The sequence below is a fragment of the Hemibagrus wyckioides genome, linkage group LG20 (genome assembly GCF_019097595.1).
Source record: "Hemibagrus wyckioides isolate EC202008001 linkage group LG20, SWU_Hwy_1.0, whole genome shotgun sequence".
In the NCBI taxonomy this organism is placed as follows: domain Eukaryota; kingdom Metazoa; phylum Chordata; class Actinopteri; order Siluriformes; family Bagridae; genus Hemibagrus; species Hemibagrus wyckioides.
The window spans coordinates 6,755,683-6,779,947 of record NC_080729.1 but is presented as its reverse complement, the minus strand read 5'-3'; the positions used below and the strand labels follow the sequence as shown (position 1 = coordinate 6,779,947).

Genomic DNA, 24,265 nt, shown 5'->3' with positions numbered 1-24,265 from the left:
ATTTATATTAACTCTCTTTCACCTATACACAAATGAATTACCCATGTGTCCGTGTTTAGTTTTTTGTGTTTAATATCCTTGCTAACTTTAACAAGAGGTTATGTTACATTCATAAAACATGTGCAAATGGAGAATTCTTGCCCAGTTATGGAGTTGGGCATTGTTGGCACTTAAATACCCCAGAGTATTATTTTGTTTAAAGACCTCTGTTCAGTTAATGAAGCAGGGTTCACTGGTATCTAGATCAGTTTTATAAGGCCAGGAACAAACCATGTCATGATATCAGGGGCTTTATTTTCATGATTTTTGGTTGGGTATATGTTTTTATGGCATGTCTCACAGCTGGTTAAAATAGTCACAGACAAGTAGTTCGTTCATATCCATTAGTCAAAAAAGTCTGTTATATTTAGCTGATATATTTCATGAAATTGGGGAAATTAATAGTGAGAATCCAGAAAAGCAAACTCTGTGTAATGGAACATTACTTACAGGGCTGTGCTTGACGTCAAGAAAATACCAGCTTATCTCTGTCTCTATAACTGTGTCCTAGTAAGTGAGAGTAACTTATGCATATTTTTGGACCAAAATAAATGTAAAAATTACAACTTTACCAACTATCACACCTTATTTAGCATTAGTATTATGTATCTATGCCAGTGTAGCACATTGATTTATGACTATGAAAATAGCACGAGAAAGCAAACTGATTTGTGTCCAAACAAAATAGCGATGCCCTGGCATTAACCAAACAGAGCCCCATAACTCAAATAAAAATTATTTCATATCTTTTCAAAGCCAGGTATGTGCAGTCAACGATGAGACCTGAATAAAATGTGGATGTCTGTTCAGAGCCACACTATACGTATATCGCTTATATATATATATATATATAAGTCGTGACTTCTCATGCAGGTCTTGACTGAGAACATTCATTAAAAGTTGAGTTATATGTCAGATACTCAGCCTAGATGGTATGTTGAAAAAAGCAGGCTGACAAGTGAGTGGATGGAATGCTGCAGTGGTAATAAAAAAAATCCTATATTGGCAATCCAAAACAAATAAGAAGTCTTCAAGACGGTAAATCCTGACTTTGAAGATGTCAACATGGGTGTAAGGAATGATTTTTGGAGAGGGAGTTTATAAAGCCAGTTTGGAGCTAGAACAATTCAAACATTTTGGATTGTGCTACATTAAACTGACTATGAAAAAGCAGGTCTGTCTAAAAGTACTGTTGAATCGAACGACCATGGCTTAGACTGCATGGCACTGTATTAATTACTTTCCTTCAATCTGTATGCTTAGTATAGCTGTAATACAAATTGGTGTCCCTTGTTCCTGTTCAATATAAAAGGTCACATATTCAGAATGTTCTTACTTACCAAACGCTAACCTGCTGAACTACTACTGAGTTACTGTGTCAGTAATTCTCCTGGTATAATATAGTTAACCTGGGACAAATTGTCTGTAAACACATTCAATTTAAAACTGTGATCACTTTCTAAATTCTTAATTTCGAAGTTTGCGAGACTTTCCAGCGTCCACATGAGTTTCACTATAATTTCTTCCGTATTCCAAAGTTAATCAGAAAAAGCTTGCATACTCCACCCCACCAAACACAACACTGCTATTGTATCATCTTTCCATAGGTTTTTTTGCTCATATGTGAACAACCTAGTGAAATCTTACCATGCACCTTCAATATTCAGCCATCAATTCATTAATATCTGTATTGCTGGCAGTTGGTAAAATTATAAAATTTAGTCTCACGTTTCAAATCTCAAGTCAAACTAATAAGTTAGGTAGGAAAAATATTATTAATACATTAATATGCAAAGATATTCTTGATGACCTAGAAACATGAAATGCCTGAATGACATGTCCCATAGTTAGTGGTATATTTTAGACACTTCCTAATTAAACTGAATGAAGTATTTAGGTACTGTATATCCTTTTGGCTTAGCGTGATTAATAAATTTTTAGCGCAATGACATAAAAGTTTGCAAATGTCTCTTATTCTTAAAGCCAAAGACAACTTCCAGTGAAAATCTGATACGGGGGAGGTGTTAAAATGCTAATGCCTCTTGAAAGAATGAAAGGTCTTTCTCAGAGCAGCCAACAGACTAGTCCAAACCTTATTGACCTTGGTTGCACTGGCCTAATTCCTTATCTCTCCAAACAGTTCTCAGGGCCATAGATTTAATCAAAGGTCTTTTAGGAAATTCCATAATGGCCAAATACATCGAATCCACTAACATGGTATGAATTGACTGAGGGAGCAAAAATATTTACACTGCAGTATCACAGCAGGCTCTGGCCACAGTAAGTGAAATTTCCACTTATTGTGCTGATTTAATCTAAGGACACAATCAGCTTGGGTGCACCCTTGTTTAAATAGTGATGATGTAAATGTAAACTTGCATGAAGTTGCTGGACTGCAAATGATCAGGTAGCTTTTCTTAATCATTTAACACACCCCAAAACACATTTTTTCATTGCTTGCCAAACTTAAGTACAAATTGTAAGAGAAGAGGAAATAAAAAAAAGATATAAATTGAAATGTTGGAAAAGCAAAGACAAATACACACTGTTATAATTTGCACTAACCACAAAGCTAAATACTGTAACCTTAATGTGGTGTGGGATTTAAGTTGCTGGGATTATGTTGAATACAGTTCAGTACAAGGCAATGACAAAGTGGTTTGTAGTTTGCTCACCTAGTTTAGGCGGTTTTCCTCCAGCTCCTGTTGTAAAGATACAACACGAAAACATATTAAAGATTGTATCTGACTTGGTGTTTAGTCATCCCTGCTAATGCTTTTACAAAAACAAATGTGTGTTTAGTGATGCCTCTTACCTACGCCAAGACCTCCTGCACCTAATCCAGCACCGAGTCCACCGGCACCGAGTCCACCAGCACCGAGTCCACCAGCACCAAGTCCACCGGCACCAAGTCCACCGGCACCAAGTCCACCGGCACCAAGTCCACCAGCGCCAAGGCCTCCTGCTCCAGTCCCGTATCCACCTGCTGTTGAACAAAGTTAGTTATTTTTTATTTGTATGCTGTCCATAACTATTCAGTCCTGCACTTGTGATTGTTTACCTGATTAAACCTTACATAAAATCACTTAAAGCTCTGAAAGCACTGCCCAATTAAACTCTGTATTTCACCAAGAACTGTGAGCTAATATCAACATCCTTGTAACTGACCACTTCCAAGCCTCTCTATTTTCCTGGCTGTTCAATCAATGTTTTTTTCCCAGAGCCTCAATCAATCTTTCAGGACATTAGCAGGTGTCCTAGCATTTCCAAAGGACATATATTGAATTCGAAGCTGGCCAAAAGACGCGCCTGGAGAAGTGATACCTGATACCTGGGTGTTGCATTTTACCCATTTCTAAAGCCAAAAATAAATATGAAAATGTTAGCTTTGGATTGGTTTGTGTAGTCAAGCTAAATCTCAGCTGGACACAGCCACAATAACCTTAGACCTGTCTGTCAGCTCCAAATCATCTTATTTCATCCACTGTTTAGTCTGTAATATGAGCAAGTCTGAGTGAATAATAAGCCAAAACAATACTCTGCAGCCCTAACAAGCCAAGTGTAGCTAAGGTTAGAAGCTGGCTAGCCTCTTTCTACTGAACCATCCAAATATTTGCTCATGTGAAACAGGGATAGATGCTGTTATGTCGATTGTTCTGCCAGGACTAGGGTTTAATACAGCTTTTATTATGTTAACCTTTCCTTTAACAAGAAAACAGAGTGTGTTAGGTTGTCTAGTTGAGAGCTGTGTAGCTTGTTTGGCTTGGTCTGTTACTTCTCATAGTACTGAATTTCAGCTGTGTAACCCTTTTTTTACTAGTACACTAGTGTTCCTTTCTGCCGGCAGAAATAAATCAGTATAAATAAATAAATTATTTTGTCATCACAGGACACAGGACAGAAAATTAGCCAGGAAACTTTTGGCTTTCAGTGTGAGACGTTTTAACCTCTGTTGGATGACGTTACACAGAATTTTAGAGGTTGAATATAAAGCATTCAGAATTGAGATACTTATAAATAAGTACTCGGGGAATCGCAGAGGGCAAAATTGGGTTTGATATCACCAATTATTTTGATGATAGAAACATTTGTGTGAACAAAATGTCTGTTCTGTGGAACTTTTCTATGAACTTATTGCCCCAAGTAGGCTAGGTAAAAACAGAAATAGTAACGGAAATTTTTTTTTATAGGCCTTTCTATTTTAATTTAAGCAATTGAGTAGTCTGACATGACAAAAAGGTAATGCTGAACCCCCAAAACAGGCACAAATTCCATTTTTCCCCAAGAAGATAACAGTGATGTAATATTATTGAATTTGACAAGCCAAATGCTCTTGCTGTGATACACCAGAGAACTAGTTCAAATGATTTCATTAGTGAAAAATTTCAACAGTTTGCAGCACTTAGTGTATCTGATCTTCTTGATGATTAACTGAAAGGAATATGGTCAAATTGGACCTTTTGTGAGACATTATCAGCAGAACCTACCTGCAGCTTTTGCAGGTTTGTAAGGGACCCCAGCACCGCCTATAAAATACAGGGGAAGAGAAAGAGTTACGCATCATGCAGGGTAACACTTAATATGTTTGTTTTTGCTCTCCCTATGGCTGTTCACTGAAATCATATTTTAGGTCATCTTTTTGTGCCACAGTGGCTATCCAGAAATGATGACATCACTGAAATGAGTCCACATTTCAACTGGGAATGCAACCATGAGCACAGAGCTTTATAACTTCATATTGTAAAATCTATGACAGAATTTAACCATACGGACTATATCATCTTAATGCTGTCCACTTTCTGTGAAAGCGTTTGCAAGTGTAGAGCCCATTAGTGCTCTGTGGTTAATTCTCTTGAGGAACCCTTAAAGGTTTTACAGACTGATGACGAATGAAAGGCAAAATTGGTGGCCCTGTTATTACGTGGGAGGCATTTTGTGGCCATGGTTTGCATCCACTTTACCTCATTAGAGAAAAGGCTCAGTGCAAATCAATGCAAAGTTCTTTGGACTGATCCTTTATCCTATGATGAATATTTATACTCTAAAGAGAGTGGTCTCTTTGAGGATGACCCCGCTCACACCCACAGGGGACGAAAGCTCGCTGAATGCTTTATAGAATATGAAAATAACGTCAGTGAAATGCTATGTCCTACAAACTGGATCATCTTAACTCAGTTGAACAGCTTTGGGAGATTTGAGAGTGACCATCATCAACAAAACACCAAACTGGGTAACTGAACATCTTTCAAAAGAATGATTTTAATCTCCCCAGTATATTTCCACTATCCAGATATGGATTTCCACTTTGTCAGCCATGTATATTTAGAATCCTACCACTAAGAATGTTAAGGACAGTTAACCTTGAATTTCTTTTTAAATTCCCATGATTTAGAATCAAGGCCAAGAGATTAGAAAAATATAGTTTGTGCATTGGATCTTGTGATATAATACTATAATAATATATACTTTTAATATTGATAACTAAATGCTGATGACCCTTAGATGAATTATACACTTTCTGTCGATTCCATGATGTTAAAGCAAAATTCTGAGAATATCAGATGAGATGAAGGAACAGAATTCCCTACGTTAACCCCAAACTGCGAAACTGTTGGAAACTGTCCTATATTTCCAGCTCTGCTTGAGGAAAAAATTGTAGAATTTTCCCACACCAACTTCTTGTGAGTTTAGATTCATTCAAATGAATGTGTCATATGAAACAAACAATTCTTTGTTTATTTTAAGAAGATTTTAGGATGCTAACAAACCTGGGAAAAGTCCAGTACCTGGCGCCACACCTCCACCTGGAATTCCGACTCCAGTACCAGCAGGCACATACACTCCTGAAAGAACAAAACATGTAAATATTATTAATGAAGGACATAATTCTACTACATCTAGTGGGGCGGATTCTTTTTTCACGTACATACTGAAATTACAAATTCAACAAATTACCTAATCCAAAGAAGCAAATATTGAGCTGTGATGGATGGGTTTTTCAGAGAACAAGGGCGTCAGCCATCTACATAACTTCTTGCTGAAACCAGGCCAAAGTTGTGCAGCAGTGTGCAGACACTAATAGGATGTTCAGCATGTGATATGGAAAACACGTACTAAAAAGCTAAACAAAGATGGGGAAGGAAAAGTGCCTCTGTTTCTGTTCTCTGTTTCGAGTGACTTTCTGCCAGCATCTGTAAGCTCAGACACTGCTCTGAGGCTAAATCTGGTTTGCATCAGTTAGAAGAGAAAGGAAAGCAAAAAAAGTCAAACTCATGTTAGAGAGGCGATTGAAATTATTTAAGCCATTCTGAAATGTTTATGTGGTAATACAAAGTAGGTACACAAGTTCTACGTGATTTTTTAATACTAAAGTGTAGACTGCAAACTTTAAATGTTTCTGAGTAGGCACCCAGTCCTCAAAAAATTTGTTTTATTTTATTGCACACAAAGAGGTATTGTGTCTAGTGTATCTTAGCTAGCTGGCTGGCATTAGCCATGAAAAAGATAAATATTTATAAATTGACCTAAAACACTTCTCAGCAATCCTGTTCAGCTAGCATATGCTTAGCAGATGACTAGCATTTACTTATGTGATCAATTTATGAATAAGACAAAAAAATCCTATCAGGAACTTGTAGCTAATCAAGTTCACACAAAAATGTGCATTTATGACTGTCATTGGCTTCTTTTTTTCTTGCTCAGAGACACCTTTGGCGAGCCACGATCTGTAGGACACATGGAAATCGACTTAATATATTATGTCTAAACGTTTCAAAAAAGTGAAGTGTAACAATCCACAAGGTGACGTTGAAAAACAACAGCTTAAAAGATCGCCTTTCAATCGTCGTCTTTTCAAAACCACGTGAGAAAAGACAGAAAGTGGAAGAACGAATCTGATTCCAAGAATCAACAACTGTGGTGTTCAGGTTATAGCTTGCTGTGGGGATTTTCAATTGGTTTTGGCACTAATGATTAAATTCAGCCTTAACAAATGAGGTGCTGATGAAATAAACAAAAAAGTGCTTCAAATAAGGTTAGGGTTGTGTTCATTGCATGTGGAAAATGAACATAAACTGTGAACATGTTTCCTGAAGCAGGCAGTGATAGAAAGAGAAATTGCATCAGCTTACAGAACGAATAGCATTGTGAGGACAGATACGTACAACGTCTAAAAAAAATTGCAAAATCACAAACAAATTGGCCGATTCTTGAACAGACGATATTGTTTAGTCTAAGGCTGGCCGCCTTTCTGTCCAGGAGGGAAAAAAAATGGTCAACCTAGAAACCAGTGCCAATTGGGATTTTGTATATCTTCACAACAGCATGGGAAATTTCAAAGGACTTTATGACTTATGTTTTTTTGCAAAGCAGCCTGTCTCTCTTGGGGTAATTGGAAGTCTTGCAAAAGATCCTTTATTTGAAAGACTATGGCAGACATCCCTTTGGAAAACAGATGAGCTCATGTGTGCGTTGATAGAGCTGGAGGGAAGATGCTCTTCAAAAGCTGTTCTAAAAAACAGCTAAGGCCACGGATGCCTGGGAAGTGATTGGGTTTCATGGTGTTTGGACTCATCACACCAGCTCTGTGGTTAGAACTCCCAAGGTCATCACACGGTTTTGGATACCTCAGGCCCGCTTTGTAAAATGGGACCGTGACGCTCGCCATTCTCGTCCAGTGAAAACAAACTGTCTGTTTTTTCCTCTCTGCTGTTTGCTCTCACTTGAAAGAACCGCGGGTCATCTTAATCACAAAAAAGCAGTATAAAACCAGCCAGACATTTGGAAGTATTTTTCCATAATGGAACGAATGAGAGGGAGAAAGGGCCGTTTGATACAGATCTTGGATAGAATTAACGTAAAATAGACAATTTAATACAATGCCCCATTCAGCTGGTGGCTTACTGGGCTCCGAGGCTCTGCCCTTCTCATTGAAAGCTTTATGACAGGTGATGGAGGGATTTTATGTCACAACTACAATGTAAGTCAAGTTTTATCATCAAAAGTAGGATTTCCTGTCTAGGAGGAAGAGCAGTAATGTCACAAATGCCGTCAGCACAGCATACAGGAATGCAATCACCGCATAACCAAACCACTGGAATAAAATTATTAACAAATATGATCGGAAATCTGAATCTTATGGCTTTTTACAACTTAGTGTAATAGGTAGAATAGGTTATGTATTTAGTCTATGAAACTAAAGTTGTTGTTTTTTTTTTTAATTAAAATAACATTTAATAAATAACTTGTTAAGAAATAATTCACTGTTTGTTTCATTTTTAACAGAAGTTTATTTCTTTTGGTTCAGCACTGTTGAATACTTAATTCTGATTAGAGTTATATTACTTTCCTATGGTGGATGCTTCACATAAACATGTTTTTATCAGGCTTTTTCTATGTGGTGATGTTTTTTTTAACATTTTTTTGTGAATCTGCAGACACTGTCAGTGCTTTGTAACAGTCAGAGGTAAAGCTCTAACCCTGTATTTTCCAAGACTGAAGTCTTCAGGACAGAAGGTAGCAACATAAAAAGCTGCATTTTTCTGTCTTATTGAATACAAGTGAAACAAAAACAAGAGGCCGGTGAATTATCGACTGTTTATAACTGCTCTAATGTAAGTGATATTATGAACTTGTTTCACAGACGTTCCACAGTATTAAACATGACCATAAATGGACAAAATGTATGATGTGTCTTTCTGTAATAAATAATAAATTGTTAGCATTGGCAAATTGCTGTGTTATGAGAGGAATAAAACACTTCCTGATGTGCTGTTATTGGAAAACAATCTTCGGGGTGGTAACTTCACACCGCCCAGACTTGATTATTTTCCTATAACCACATGCTCCAGCGTGTTTATTTTTTATATAATGGTAACAGTATGTTTTTGGACAGTCACCCCTTGTGTAGTTAAATGAATAAATCCTACTGTTAGGTTAAACGAGACACCGGATAGTGAGCTCAGTGTTTCATTTTCCTTCACTTTGAGTATATAAATCTGACACGTTTTCTTATTTTCATTCTTTTCACATCCTTTAAGGGTTTTTTTCTCTCTTACATCTGCAATAAAATAACGTCAAAATAATACGTGTGAAGTGACAATATTCTGCAGTACGTAAAATGACACTGAAATGTACAGATGTTAAGGGAAATCTTCCATCATAATGTCAAGCAACGGTGAAATAGAAAACGACGTAAATAAACCTTAAATTACACCAATAGGCAATTCGGTCTCAAAAATGAACATGATGCAAGAAGTATTTTGGATTTCACAGACTGGAAATTGTATGTGATCGACGCACAGGGAATAATTTGGAGCTGTTTTTTTATGACTTGTTTATAACTGGTGTTGCCATTTAATGATTGAGCCAAAAGACCATGTTCTCATCCAAAGCACGCCCAATTCACACCTCAGCGAATGCTTTGTTTTTTTGTTTTTTTTTCTTCTTTTGCTTTAAAATAAATGCCTCACTTCATTACCAATAACTGAATTAGTTCCTCAAAGACATTATGAAAAACACATTGTTGGTTAATGAGAAGATTTTGTCATTTTACAGTGACCTTATTCTTGCTATGATTTTATTTTTATATATTTTCTCCATGGACACTAATGAATGGCGTTTTAGAATGGCGCCAAATAACATTATAGTCTCACTCATACATACTGTATATACTCTCTCACCCTCATCTCCACACACACCCAGCCATTTAATTGTGACTGTTATTGAATCAATATGGCCAATGTAGAAACCTTTGCTTGCTTTGTGTCTCTTGACATTTGGATTTTGAATTACGGGATATTTTTTTTTTTGAATAGTAATTGGCACAAGTTGTCTAATTATTTTGTTGATAGGAAGCCCTCCCACTTCTCCCTCTGTCTCTCCAACTCTGAGCTCCATTCCCATTCGACACATCTGTGGTACACAGAGAGAATTACTGTGAAGAATCCAAGATAAAATAAGCACACAGCCCACAGACAGCACTGTTTTCAAGCCAAAGTGGATGGCGTTCACACTGGCAAAAGTTTTTTCTATGCATTTGACAAAGGATGGCCTTCAAAACTCAATGAAGGGTTCGTTCCTGCTTTTTGCTTCTCACGTATCTGTTTGAAAGAAACCAAGGCTTTGTTTTTTTTGCCAAGTCCTGATGCAGTAGGATTACTTAGTTTGAATTTCATAAACATCAGAAAGAAGACTGCAAAATATTGTCTTACGTAAAAGGTTTGGAAAAGAATAGCACCCTAGTGCCTCAACTATCACTGGGCTGGGACCATTCACTAGCTTATCCTGAACAGGGGTGGGGCAGGATAAAGCATGATAAACTATGACAGCGTGATAACTGTACCGCGTAGTGTCATGCCTTTCAAAGAAGATTAAAGAGATATTAAAGGTCTTTGATGCAATATGTAATGTTTCCAAGTGTTTCTAGGACTGTAATATTCATATAATTTCTGTTTATGAAACATTAAATGAAGGGTTTGGTTATTACACATGTTTTCCATTGAAGAAGGTGTGAAAGGGATGTCAGTGTTTGATTCTAGCCATATTTAAGTGCTTTCTAAGACCTTAGTGCAAACTCTTATGTCGTATTGATATGGTGTATAGGTTTAGATTTTATGATTGAAAAAATAATACAGAGTAATAAGAATTTTTTTGGAACTCTGTACTTCCATCATGGACTATATGCTGATTAATATATTCGAAGGTAATTAATAAGTTAAGGACATATTCTGACCTGACCAGATACAGGGAAAAATAAAATGCAGTAAAAACACATCACTGTTGTTCCATTGTTTTTTGTAAATGATAATCATAAAGCAAATACTGACAAGCCACTCAGAATGTCTTGCAGATGTATTGTTTTATAAGATATTAAGTTTACTGTTTTTTGGGGGTTTTTTTTACCCCATGTGCTCTGATTCATTGGAGACAAGGGAAAATAAAGAATCAAACCACATGATTGGGGATGTTACAGTCAAAAAGTATGATCTTGTAACATCTATTTCACAAAACGGACCCACAATACTTCTTGGCCAACCTGAAAGCATGCCAGACATGTTCTGGAACAAATAGTTTTATTAAAGTGTGGTTCTTTGTCTTGAATTTGGCACAGTCTCCACATTGATGGAAATAACTTCCAAGCAATCCTCACGTTGACATTAACTTTGGAATTTGCGGTCACAGTGCAAATAGTTGTAGCATATTGTTGCTTTAGCTAGTAGGTAGAATCACGAAGGCTACAGAAATACCAGGACTGGCAGCAAGGTCTTAGCAGCAAGGTATTAAAACATACACGACAAACTCTGTGAGGACATTCGTAGCTGATATGTTGGGACAAAAATCTGATAATCGTGTGAGTTACTGAAAATGTGAACATACAATGTCAAGTTTCTTTTGCACAGACAAGTGTGAAAACTTAGTCACTTGATAGAAAGCATTCGAAAATAGATAAGAAAAATTAGGCTACCCGTTCATTTAAGAATTAAGAATAAAAGAAATGACGTCATTTGAAGGAGGAAGAGTTTGTGTGTGTCTGTGTTGGCTAATATGCTGCGTTTTGTAGGTATCACCTTCAACGATTATGGTATTTTAGGGCTGAATGCCATTTTATCAACATAGAGAGAAAAAAAGCAAAAAAAAAAAAAGCAGGTATACGTTTTTTTTATTCAGTCTGGCCTATAAAAACATTTAACTAAAGGTCTGATAAATGAATCCCATTGTTCAAATGTGTTAAAACGGAAGACTCTCTAAACTACACAGAGCTGCTGTGATGTTTAGTTAAGTGATTTCCAAGTGCTGGTGTCCCATTCTGTACTGCGTGTGTCAGGGTTTATTATATCACGGTGTCAAAGACATGGCTGATAAGCTGTCAAATCTGTTAACAGCCTTTGATTGTGAATGGGAAGTATAAAGTAATGTGGCTAAATGAAGCCCCTTATCACTGGTAGCATTTCTGCATTCCAGCCAACAGTCCTGCAGAGCGGTGGAGCGTGGTGTTGAGATTTGAGGTCACTTTATAGTATACCAGCTTTTGCAGATCGACCCAGGCCAGCAGATATGGAATTCACATGGTTCAAAAGAAAAAATAGAGATTAGATAACTACTGTTTCATGTGACAACTAACCAGGAAAGTATTGCTAGGGGCTTTAGTAAAGGGAGTGAGAGTTAGCTGGATTTCACTGGTGGGATTTAGTGGCGAAATCACTCTCACTTATAAAGTTTTATGTGAATTCTTTATGAGTTCACTGTGAAATACTTAAAAAACTGCAAATATCCTGCAAATTCTAAGCTTTTTCTGAGCAATTCACATTGTTAACATGTTAAAAACGTGAACAAGTTTTTAAAGATCTAAACTTAATTTCCAAAGATGTGGATTGGGTCTTTTTTAGGACAGAAATTTTAATGGGTGTCCTGACACAAGGAATAAGGAGTAACTACACCGTGAACCATATCCTGTCCACATAACCTTTCTCTCAGCTAGATTCCTAAAGCCTGAACAGTTAATATCTGCCCTGGAACAACAGACACTAAGGCAAGAACTCTTAAATCCTTTATCACTGACTTCGGCCAACACACCACGAGACACAAGAGGTGTCACATTAATTCTCTTAGGCAGCCAAAAAACCTCCAGAGCTCGAAAGCCAGCACTTCCTAAAGAATTAAATCCAGTAAGAGTCCTCAGAGCACACGTTTTCAATTCCAGCACAGTAGATAATCTGATTGAAGATTTTAGGGCGTGGAGCAGCAGATCTGGATTTTTTAACATTTGATCTGGATATGATTTTACCTGCTTAAACTATGGCCAGTCTGGTGTCAGAGAAAAGGAGAATTAATGTATTAGGGATTCTCTGAAGTCTGGCCTAATGCATGAAGCCAAAACTCCTTCATAAAAACTTAAAATTATTAGGAGACAGTAAATCTTTTGACTTTTCTCTGGTCCTAGCTGGTCAGTTGTCATCATGAAGGGAATTCTTTACTTTAAGATGCACAAATATAAGCAATATATTACTACTTTGATGAGTTAAAACATGTGCTAAAGTATGTTACAGCCTTTAGTACTAAATAAGATTTAACATCTTGTTGACTCATTCTGTTCACCGACCAATATCATGATGCATACGATATTAATAAAGATCATTTCCATTGTCTTTTCATGCCCAACAGAAGTTAACCCAAATGATTTGGTTATATCTTGGAACAATTCACAATTTGCAATTAACAAACTGTTTTACTTTCATATGATCCATTTTAGCGGCATGATTATTATGAGTAATGTGATGATTTCTCCAGAGAGTGATTCACTCAAACACACAGTAAGGACTGGTTTAATGAAATCAGTTGTTGAAACCTAACTGAGATTTTTGAATAGGGATTATTTAGAATGAAATTATAAACTGCGTTTTTTTTTTTTTTACACCAAAACATGAAATTTTCAACTTTATGTGTATTTATTTTTTATTCTGAATATTCCATTTGTTAGGGTTTAGTTTAAAACGAACAAATATAAGCATTCATTAAAAACAAATTTAACCTAAAATTTGATTCCAAAAACATTTTGAAAATGATCTTTATTTATTTCGCAAGTGCTGATATTAACAGAATGATAAGATTACAGTACATGAGTACTTGCTTCACTTTAAAAGTATAATTAAGCATAAAGTATAAAGTATAATTAAATCATAGTATGTTTACTTAAGCTTTTATAGGAATAAAATATTAAATTTGGCTACATTTATTTTCTAATCACCATTACAGAGAACTCTCAATAATGTATTGAACTCTGGAAAACTAAGCCAATTAAACAATGGTGTCTGCAAATTGTATGTATAATGTAATAATAATTTTAAGGCCCAATTTAAAAATGGCTGGCAAATGTCTAAACATTGGGACGAATTCGTAGTCAGCCGCATCAAGAAACTCGAGCTAGCCGGGTTTGCCCGTGTGAATTTGTATTTTTTTTTTTCTTGCTTCTAGAAATCTTGCTAATGCAGCTAATATTACTTTTCTTTGTATATTGTTGATAATCGAGGTGTTCACTTTAGCATCACACACACAGTTATTTACATCAATGAACATAACTAAATACCCAAATTATGTAAAAATGCATTCCTCAGATCTAGCTCATTTTCAGTTTAGTTGTATCAATAGTAGACATGTTAAAAAAAAATAAATCGATGTAGTTTTTCCACCAGATTTACTTATTCTCTGGTCACTACTTTTACTTGTACCCAAGTGAATTATTACTGAAGTTTTCCACCACACTTCATATATTCATTATTTCCTGTTGCTCTAAGGAATATTAATTCATCATTATGAAATTGTTAGTTAAAGGTACAGCAGTCAATTATTTATTCTTTACTTGTACAAATATCCTGGAAGTTACGTAAAACGTATAGATTTTTTTATTTTTATTTTGCTGTGGCTTTCTAAAGATGCTGAGAAACCCATTTGGAAAACTGACTTTTAGTCCAGAAGGCTTATATATGTGTTTGGATATGCTTTCTGTCAGTCATTTTACAGACACATTAGGGTTCATCTAAGATATTGGGGGTGGAGCTTCATGAATATGGGCAAGAATAGGAGAATGAGCTCAGGGAGTGAAAAAAAAAAAAAATCATTCAAATGTTGAACCCACCTAACCTTCTTGAAAAGACTAATCGTACTTTTAACTATTGATATATTACCTATTTATGGACCTTATAGTGAAGTGTTACGGCTCCTTCGCTCTACTCTGAAGCTGCGCTGGAACTGTACAGATTTCCATCATGAGAGAGAGAGGGACTTATATTTTATACAACTTTCTGCTTCTGAAAACCATATGATGGATTATAATTACATTCCTGACCGATTTTCAGTGTGATAAACGATTGAAGGTGCAGTCAGGACAGAAAGAGTGAGACAAATTACGACTCACTTAAAAGACTTTTACGGTCAGAGAGCTGTCAGACTGTTTAGGTCCACACAATCCTTCAACACTTTAGACACTCTTGCTGTAATACTGGTTTGTGTATGTTTAACCAAAATGAGGTAACTCCCCTCTTCCCTGTGACATCATGGTTCAGTTACTAAAAGGAAACTTGCTTTAGGCTTAAAGGAATACTCCAGAGTTTTTCAACAATCTGCAGCATCTGTAACACATGTGTGACCTTAGTAAAGAATTTAGGGATGTTTTCCTGTACTGACAAAAGAATGAAAAATCTGTTTACTCGAAACTAATTTAGGCCTAAGCGTGTTTGTTGAATTCCATTAATCAAATTTTCTTTTGAAATTCGTCTTTGAAAACAAAGGGACGATTAGGTTTAGTATTTTTTAAATATTTTTTTTTAGGGTTTGCATATTGCCATCATCTCCTCTTGTCATCTCTAACTTATCTATCTAAATCGCATCGTCCAAAGTTTATGTATCTGATTGATGCAGTTTTGGATGGGGATCAGGAATGGCTTACTCCCTCAACAGGGAACCAAGGAACCAATGACACAAATTGGGTGGACCTAATCTGATGAAGGCATGGTGACCCTTCTTCTTTTTATTCCCCTATCCGCCTTTCCTGCCACATTCCTCATATAGCTGACTTGCGCTAGCCAATAAAAACATTCCACCTGTGCTTGCTCTCTAAACAGACTTAATGTTTAATGTGAATTAATTTCAACAGTCAAACAGGGAGATGATTTGATCTATAATATGAATAATTCCACTTCATTCTAGACATTAGGATAAAGGTTCATGGTCAATATTCCCAGATGTCCAGCTTTAATATACTATTTTTCCCAACAAAATTTCCAACCTGTGTATATCGTATACACTTCCCTTAACCTCTTAATCTACAAATATATAAAACTCAAGAGTTATTGGTTTTCGAATGTAAGAATGGAATGCAGTATGCCAGAGACACAAAGCGAACTAAACAAAATTTGATGTTTTTGGACAAGATCTGGGCAATTTATGTAGTGGCACATAAATTTAGCAGGTGTCCTACAGCCAGGCGTTTTCAGCTCAACTTTTAGTATAAAGCAAGACAGAGTTGGCTGGGAGAGAGGAATCCCGGGAAAATAGCTTTGGGTTTTTTTTTTTTTATGGCCTCTAACTTAGTTATTATAATGAATGTAGCAGACTAACGAAATTAAAGATGTATAACTGACGGCTTTCGATGGAAAATGGGTAGCAGGAACTGTTTCTTTGCTCTAAGTCTGCTCACCACAATACAAGCAAAAGACCGCGTTTACACCTTTGTGAATGAGTGCTAAAGAAACTGTTTTGAACAAACAAATAAATCTTTGTGAAGAACTCTGGCTGTGCGCACATGCTTCCTAATTGAGGGTAACAGCGAGATGATTCACTTCCAAGAATGAAAACAAGTTCGAACTGAAAACAGAGGGGAAGGGGAAAAACTTGGCCAACGCTTTCGAGAGCTCTCTGTTGTGCATTGCCCTGTTCCGTACAAAGTTTTAATTCAGCAACAGCATGCACTGTGAACTCCAAAACAACATTAAAAGCCTAATAAACCTGTCAAAAAATCAGCTCTTGCGTGCTTGATGTCTACTGGGAGGCTTGATTACTGACTTTTATGTGATGTAACTGACAGGAATGGCGGTCCAGCTGTAGCCTCAAAGTTCTGCATACATAAAACTGTCCTTAAACATTAACAAACCCTGCAGCCTCTTATAGCAGCTTAAATCTTACATAAGGGACACTATTAGTCCAAGTCCAAGAAATCCAAATGCTCTTAATTTACAACTGGATTTGGTTGTGTTTGCTGACATCATGCATTTTCCAGTAATAATATAAATTTTACATATGTTTTGTACAAGTGTATTTTTTAATTACTAAAGGAAAGATCTGTATATTGAATACAAATTGAACAAATGAGCCCAAAGCTAGTAGATATTAGTTAATGAAAGTTACTGTATAACAGTGGAATTGGTACTGGAAAAAGAAACAGGCTTAAAGATTATTATGCTCAAAAGGTAAAATATGTACTTATGTTATGAAGGATCTGTCATTGTTATGGTTTGTGTTCTCCTAGAACCTTATGATAAAGTAGACCATACATTCTATCAAAAGAACACTAGTATGTTAATAGAAAAGAAAAACTTTAAAGATGCTGAAGACAGCAAAATCAGTTAAGGGAGAGAACCACAACAACAACAAGAGAAAAACCTTAATATTCTGACTGCAATGGTAACTGATATAGACTTACATGCTTGGCAGATTTATATACTAAAAAATCAAGATCATATCTGCATTCTGAGAGTCTGAAGATAGTATTAAATCCTGCAGTTTCCTGTGTGAAAAGCTCATAAAATTTAGTTTATGACACTATACTTAAATTCAACAGCATACAGTTGACAGACCATGTCAAATCCTTCCTTTTCCTGAAATGAAAGAAAGAGTGCAAACAAAGAAAAAAAGAAAGAAAGAAGCTGCACCTGTCCCCAGGTGCAGAAGAGCGAGAACCCCTTGTTCAGGGTGAATGAAGTGCACACCTACCTCCCTGTAGGGAAGGCTGCAGCAGGGTGAGAAGCAGCGAGCCGAGAAGCAGCAGCGCAACCATCCTGTTAGCCATCTCGCCCCAAAATGCACCAGCCCGATCCAAATCAGCTGGTTTTATTCTCCTAGAGCTAATTACCACTTCACAAAACGTCTCGGAAAAGGGGGGAAAAAAGGAAGGGAGGCGGGGGGGAATGCAAAGACACTGGATGCAACGTAATTAAGAAAGGGCAAAGCCTGCGTTTCGATGGATCATTGCGCTTTTTTTTTCTCCCTCTCTCCTGTGTCTGGTGTTGCTGTTTTTATTCTGGTCACTCCTGCCAACAAAGTCTAGCCCTGCCAGATAGAGAAGGGGAGAGAGATGGAGAGGAAGGGAAGAAGAGAGAGGGTGGGAGGAAGGGTGAGAGAGATGGAGAGAGAGAGAGAGAGAGAGAGAGAGAGAGAGACAGAGAGAGAGAGAGAGAGACCCCTCTTTCCCACTCTGTCATCCAAAAAAGAATTCAATGCTCTGCCAGATATTTGCATGGATTCTAAACGGCTTATCATTTCTAGGCGAGAAGAAGCAAAGTATAATAAAATGCAACAATTCTCTACAAGTTTACACTTTACTCAAGTTGTAGTGCACACACACACACACACACACAGACACACAGACACACACACACACAGACACACACACACAATTATCGATCCCTGAACATTTATAATACAGCAAAATGCTGCTTCTTTTACTAAACATCAATGCAGAGAGAAAGAAACCAGTCAGGAAATGATTCTCTTAATTATATCCAGGACACGCTGAAGTGTGTAATAAATGAATGGAACAACTTGCACATAACATAACATAAACCCAGCAGTATAAAAAGACTGAAAACAGTGCTTTCCAAGGAAGCAGGAGTGATAGAGAGCAGAGCAGCGACACAAATCAGCAGAGATCTTGTTAACACATCAGAGGATGAAGCCTGGTGTCAGTCAAAGTGTCACCTGAGTGGTTAACTGTCATCCTTCATCCCTCACAAATGTCTCCAACCACATATTAGAGAAAAAGCTACTGTTAACCTCCGTCATGACTCAATGCCAGATTCCTTTACATCACACTATCATTAGGCTTTTTATTAAACCACAGGTGGATCCATCAAGGAATTTAATGTGTGCTTCAGAGGAAACAAGGCCAATTTTACTTCCTGGGGCATAGTTTTAATTCCTGCTTAAGAGTCGATACTCAAGCTTAAAGTAGTAAGCGTGAACAAATGGAAACGTTAGCAAACGTGCAGTCATCTAAATATATATATTTTTTAAAAATAGCAAATAATAAAACACCTTTCACAGAGACTCTGCACCGCTAGGAGGAGCAGAAAAGTTTGGAGACGGCTGTAAGCAGCATTGCCAGGTATTTCTAAACTGCTTCCTCTGGTAATATGGGGTGTACTATTTAAGAACACCGCATATTTTTTTTACTACCATCTGGTTAAAATGTATATTGTAATAGATATATAATTTTTCAAAAATTACCATGCTGTTGGATCACGTTCAAGGTTTAGAACAGGCCGATTCATAGGACTTGACTTGTGTTCTCGGGTGCTGAAACTTTTAAATGGAATAAACACACAAAGCAAAATAGCAGTGGTGGTGAAAGTCGCAGGAATGTGGCTGAGAAATGTGTTGGCTGTACTTTTGGTTTATTTTGCCAGCCACATTTACAACTGCAAGCAAACACACAAACCACAAAACCAAGGCCCAAACTGTCACTTTGTACACTGACACAAGCCATTATGTGATATTTGGACCAAATTCAGACAGAGTAACACAGACCTGCCAACCTTTACGCATAATGCATAGGAAATCTGCATTTTAACACTGGAATATGAGGCTTTGAGTTCATCAAATTTTTCTCAAAGTTTTATGAGTTCATATGAACATTCCAGCATAGTTTAATGTTTGTTTTTCATGTGATTAAAGGAAATATTTTATTTTATTTTATCAGAATTTGAACCAAGTGCTGTTGTGAGATTTTAACCAAATTTGTTTATTTATATTATTATATTACTGTATTTATAATATATAGTTTACACAAGCAAACACTCAGTTGTAAGCAGCTGAACCATCTTCCTTGATCAAAAAGACATACACTTTTGCACAAAAGATTTGTGCACACAAGAATTCATGCCTATATGCCATCTCTGAACATCCCATTGAAATTGAGTCCTCCTTTGCTGTTATAATAACCTTCACTCTTCTGGGAAGGCTTTGAAGGAGCGTGGCTGTGGGGATTTGTGGGGAACGGATGTCAGCCATCAAATTAGTAGGATTTAAGATCAAGGTTCTTCCATACCAGATTTGGCAAACCATGTCCTCATGGAGCTTGTTTTAATGCTAAAGCATACAAGCGTATTCTATACAATTGTGTTCTTTACAATCATTACACAACTGATAAATCACTGTACTTACTGAGTGACATTTTGGGACTGGACAAATAAGTGGCTTGGACAAGCAGATTTTGTGTACAGGTAATTAGTTTTTAGTCCAAAAAAACAAAAAGAAAAGAAACCTATTGATTTTACCAAACATGAGTTTTAAACATAACGTTATACATGGTGGTGTGACACACCTCACTGTTGTAACTATAACCCATGATTCCAAATTTCACTGCCTGCTGCATTACACACATTGGCTTAGATATAATGGTGAAAAAACTTTCATTGTGCACAGATGACAGATGGTCTGTTAATGAAATCAAGCAAAGTAAAATTCAGTGCAAAGCAAGCACCAACTCTCCTGTTAAGACAACGCACAGTCACATCGTTAGCTGGACCGAGTTCTTTTTACAGACTTAAATATCTCTTTAAATGCATCGAGTCTAGTGACCAATAAATTCACTGACATGTTGGTCAGGGTCCAAAGACTTTATGCTACATTAAACTTTGTTAAAACAGGATGCGAACTATATCCTCTTTGTCTAACTTAATGAAGTCAACCAGCGAATTAGATATATATGTAACTGGATTATATTAGGTACCATTTTTATCATAGTCATTTTCTAAGAAATGGAAAAATGGGACTGGGAAGCACATGGCACTTGAACTTGGCCAGTGGGCTAGCAAATGAATTTATCATTTGTTAAAAACGCATGGTTGGCTAGATTCTTTTGTCTCAAAGGAAGCATATGTTAGCATTCAGTTGGTAGCTACCCAGTTGGTAGCAGTTGTATGATTGGATTTTGATGGCTGGTGGATGGGAATTGCAGGTGACTAATTTGGGAATTGCGGACAAAAATGGGGGAAAATCTATAATTTTCATATTCCAAAATCCAGTGTTCAAGCTCAATCAATCTTGAGACCATGCAGACTTTTGGATGCTCACAGGAACTGTCTAGTTGACAGATGAAACACTGTGAAATGTCCTGTGCAATCCACATTATGTATTAGAAACTGGAAGCAGGTCACCATGAAAATGCCTTTTGTGATGATTCACCTCTAAGCAGATCCAAGCCATTTTATGGTGCCATCATTCTATGGTGCCATCCAGCCAACATTTATCATCACCATTTATCTGTCATCATGCTTTTAAAACAATGAAAAGAATTTAATAAAATCAACCCAACACCTGCACAGTGTTCAATCAGCTCAGAGTGCACTCTATATCTTCTCCTCACACCTCATTGCTGCTGACCTTGTCACCATCATCTCTGTCTCTGCATGTGTCACACTGAAGTAAGTGTATTATGTGAGATTATGGTTGGGGATTCAACTAGGTCATTACTCTTTCATTCCATGACACATGGTGGCATGCATACAGGCAAGATATCCAAGACAGAATTCTGATTCGAAACAGTAACATTATTTACCTCCAAATAATTCTTTGAGCTGCTGACGTTGCGAGTCTTCTGATCATTTCCAGATGGAGGAGTGCTTCAAGACATGAGTGATAGTGGCTTTCATAATGATTTGATTGACTGTAACTGATTGAGTCTAATGTTCTCTTTGGTTAATATATCATCATTAGAGCTTAAGCAATTCTAAATTCCTAAACTTTTTATTAAATCATTACTGCAAAGTTAAATATAGGTAGGAATGACTTGCATCAGAGGCTAATGTGTGTGTGATATTTCCTGAAAATATCCTCAAGGAAAGGTGAAAAATGTAGGTAACAACCCAGAGAAGCCCAGAGGACATGAACAGAGGTGTTCTCGATTTGCTTAAAGTAAATTCTTAGCCAACATGGAGCACATTATGAACTCTTTTTTAGACATTACACCACATCCTATCCAGTGGCATTATTCCAGTGTTTAGTTCAAGAATAACAACTTTTCCTTAATGAGTCAATGTTAGGACACCGAGTGCATTTTTTTAAAGGTGAAAGTGCTACACACTTTTTTTTGTCCGTTTCTCTATTTTAGCTCATGTCTGGTGCTTGTTCTTTCAGCATCATGTTGTGTGCCAGGAGACTGGGCCTGTTTATGTATTCAGTGAGTCTGTGAACATTACGCAGGCCTGCATTTGTCAAATAGCTGTGTTGTAAAAGCATTCAACATTCAGTTGTAAAAGTGTGGATACATATTTTTGGATGGCGAACAGTTACATTCGCTTTCCAACGATATTACAATGAACTCATTTGAGTTTATTGAGATGGCCACAATTATGAAGTTATCTTGAATATCTTTGTTAAATGTTTTGTTTAATGCGTTAATGAACAGACAGTGGTTTTGGTAATTGCTCAATTTCTTGCAATTAGAGACAATTTACGGTCAAAGACAATAGGTTACGCTGCTGCATCATTAAAAATTAAACCAGGTGCACTTACATGTTTGGCAGTGTCTTTACATTGTATTTAAAAGGACGACATTATACTATTAAACGCAATTTTAATCAAGACTACTCCATAAGCATAATAGATTAGAAGTATGACATGGCTGATATGCTGAAGGCTGTAATAAGCTGGAGAGAACTGTAGCCCAGAGCAACAAGACACATGGAATGACAGAGCCTCCTGTAACATGCTACTCCAGAAACAACAGCTGTTCTACTTCCCGGTTCAAAGAAAAATAATTTGCTTGGTCTCTCAGTGGTTTTCCTTGGCATCGTTTTGCCCACATTGATCTTATAATATAGTCAAGTCATTTATTTACATTAACTTACACAGAACCAGACCACAATGATACTAACTTTTAGATGCCTTTAAAATTGGATTTTATTTTTATTTTTTTTATTTTTTATTTTTTTATAAAAATGGTTCAAGTATGATCAAAATGGTTATACATTCAGATAACATTCTAGGTTTACTGAAGACCATGGAAATTCTAATGATTTATAAATGATGACAAAATGCATAAAACCATTTTTTTTATGTATGGATTTTGGAATTGCAAAATGAAACTTCAGACTAAATTCTTTACCAACTGGAAAGAATTGTCTCAAAACTCTGACTTGACATTATATCAAGTGAAACAAACATGACAGAGATTGGGATGACTTCCACAGTTCCAACAATCTCCATACAGCATCAGCAGCCTCCACCCTTAGCAATGTATACCCAACACTCTACATTACTGCATTACTAACACCTGCAACTTGTTCTCTAGCTAATCATGAGTCTTTATAAAACAATCTTATTCAGTCTGTCAGCACAGCACTCTTATGTGCCTCCATGGCATAATTTCCTTTCCATGGGACCAAGAATATTTGATTATTTCTAGTACTAAGCCATGTTCACAAGGAGACCTCCCTAAACCACAGCTGTCATGGAAGTAGACAGATTGCTTTCCCCTGAGGAGGGCTTGTGACTCTACTAGAAGTACTGATACCTGTAAGCTCTGTCAGAACATCTAGTCAGGCCTGAAAGAAACCATGCTCTTTTCCATTAGGGGTTCAGGCTCTGGATAGTGGAACACTCGACTCTGGGTCGGTTCAGTTCTAAATCCTTACTTTAAAGGTCCCATTAGGACTTTCTCATCTACAAATTCTTTTATTGTTTGTTACTGACTCATCTGCACATTCTGTATTTCTAAGTCTGCCATGATTTAAAAGACACAATCATAGAATAACCTGGGTAAGAAATGCACCATGGGTAGCATCTCCATAGAAATAATAGCAGATAAAGGAATGAAACCATAGAATCTTCATCTGGCAGAAATTATTAGCAAGCAAGTTGCCACCAAACTCCTTCCCTGAATCGACCCTGAAACTGTGTTGTTGACCTGCTGCCAGGGGCTTCACTGAGCTTTTCTTATCCCCAGCATCTTCCATTTTCCCCTTCATGGAAAAAAGGACAGAGGACTAAGAATGTACATTGATTACACAGGAACCAATGAACAAGAATTTCCATTATCCCCTCTCCTTGGTGCTAGCTGCACTGGAACAGTTGGATGAAGCCAGAGTTTTCATCAAATCCAACGTGAAGAGTGCGTGCAAGCATGTGTGAATCTAAAAGGAAGACAAGTTGAAGACTGCTGTCTCTGTAGCTGCCGAAATTGACAAGGATCTTGTAAGGCTGCATTGTCTGGATAATGTCACACTGCACTTCACATTAATGTATGTAGCAGCTTGCACTGATGATATATTGGTAAATTCCCAAGATGCACAGACATTACATCAAGACAGAAATACCAGCATCAAATATCCTCTCTTTATGTTATGTGTTGTCCTCACATGTCACACGTGGAAAGATAGAAGCTGCTGCGAGTGCTGTTTGTGGCCATGTACCAAGACCATTTGAGAAGTACAGATTACAGACTTCCTCACCTCTC

General features: G+C 36.9%; 1 protein-coding gene across 20 annotated transcripts in view; it reads right to left on the bottom strand.

Moving 5' to 3' along the window:
- Positions 1-17,847, bottom strand: part of elna (elastin a) — a 60,179-nt gene extending 42,332 nt beyond the window's left edge. For 15 of the 20 annotated variants that reach the window (XM_058418248.1, XM_058418253.1, XM_058418257.1 and 12 more), the window contains exons 1-5: positions 17,524-17,846; positions 5,808-5,882; positions 4,527-4,565; positions 2,855-3,025; positions 2,715-2,741 (exon numbers count right to left, since the gene is read on the bottom strand). In XM_058418248.1, coding sequence (XP_058274231.1) covers positions 2,715-2,741; positions 2,855-3,025; positions 4,527-4,565; positions 5,808-5,882; positions 17,524-17,599 — 388 coding nt within the window. In that variant the 5' untranslated portion in view covers positions 17,600-17,846. Of the gene's footprint in view, positions 1-2,714; positions 2,742-2,854; positions 3,026-4,526; positions 4,566-5,807; positions 5,883-17,523 lie in introns of all 20 variants that reach the window. The other 5 variants (XM_058418252.1, XM_058418265.1, XM_058418264.1 and 2 more) reach the window with 2 other exon arrangements.
- Between the last annotated feature and the right edge of the window lie 6,418 nt (positions 17,848-24,265).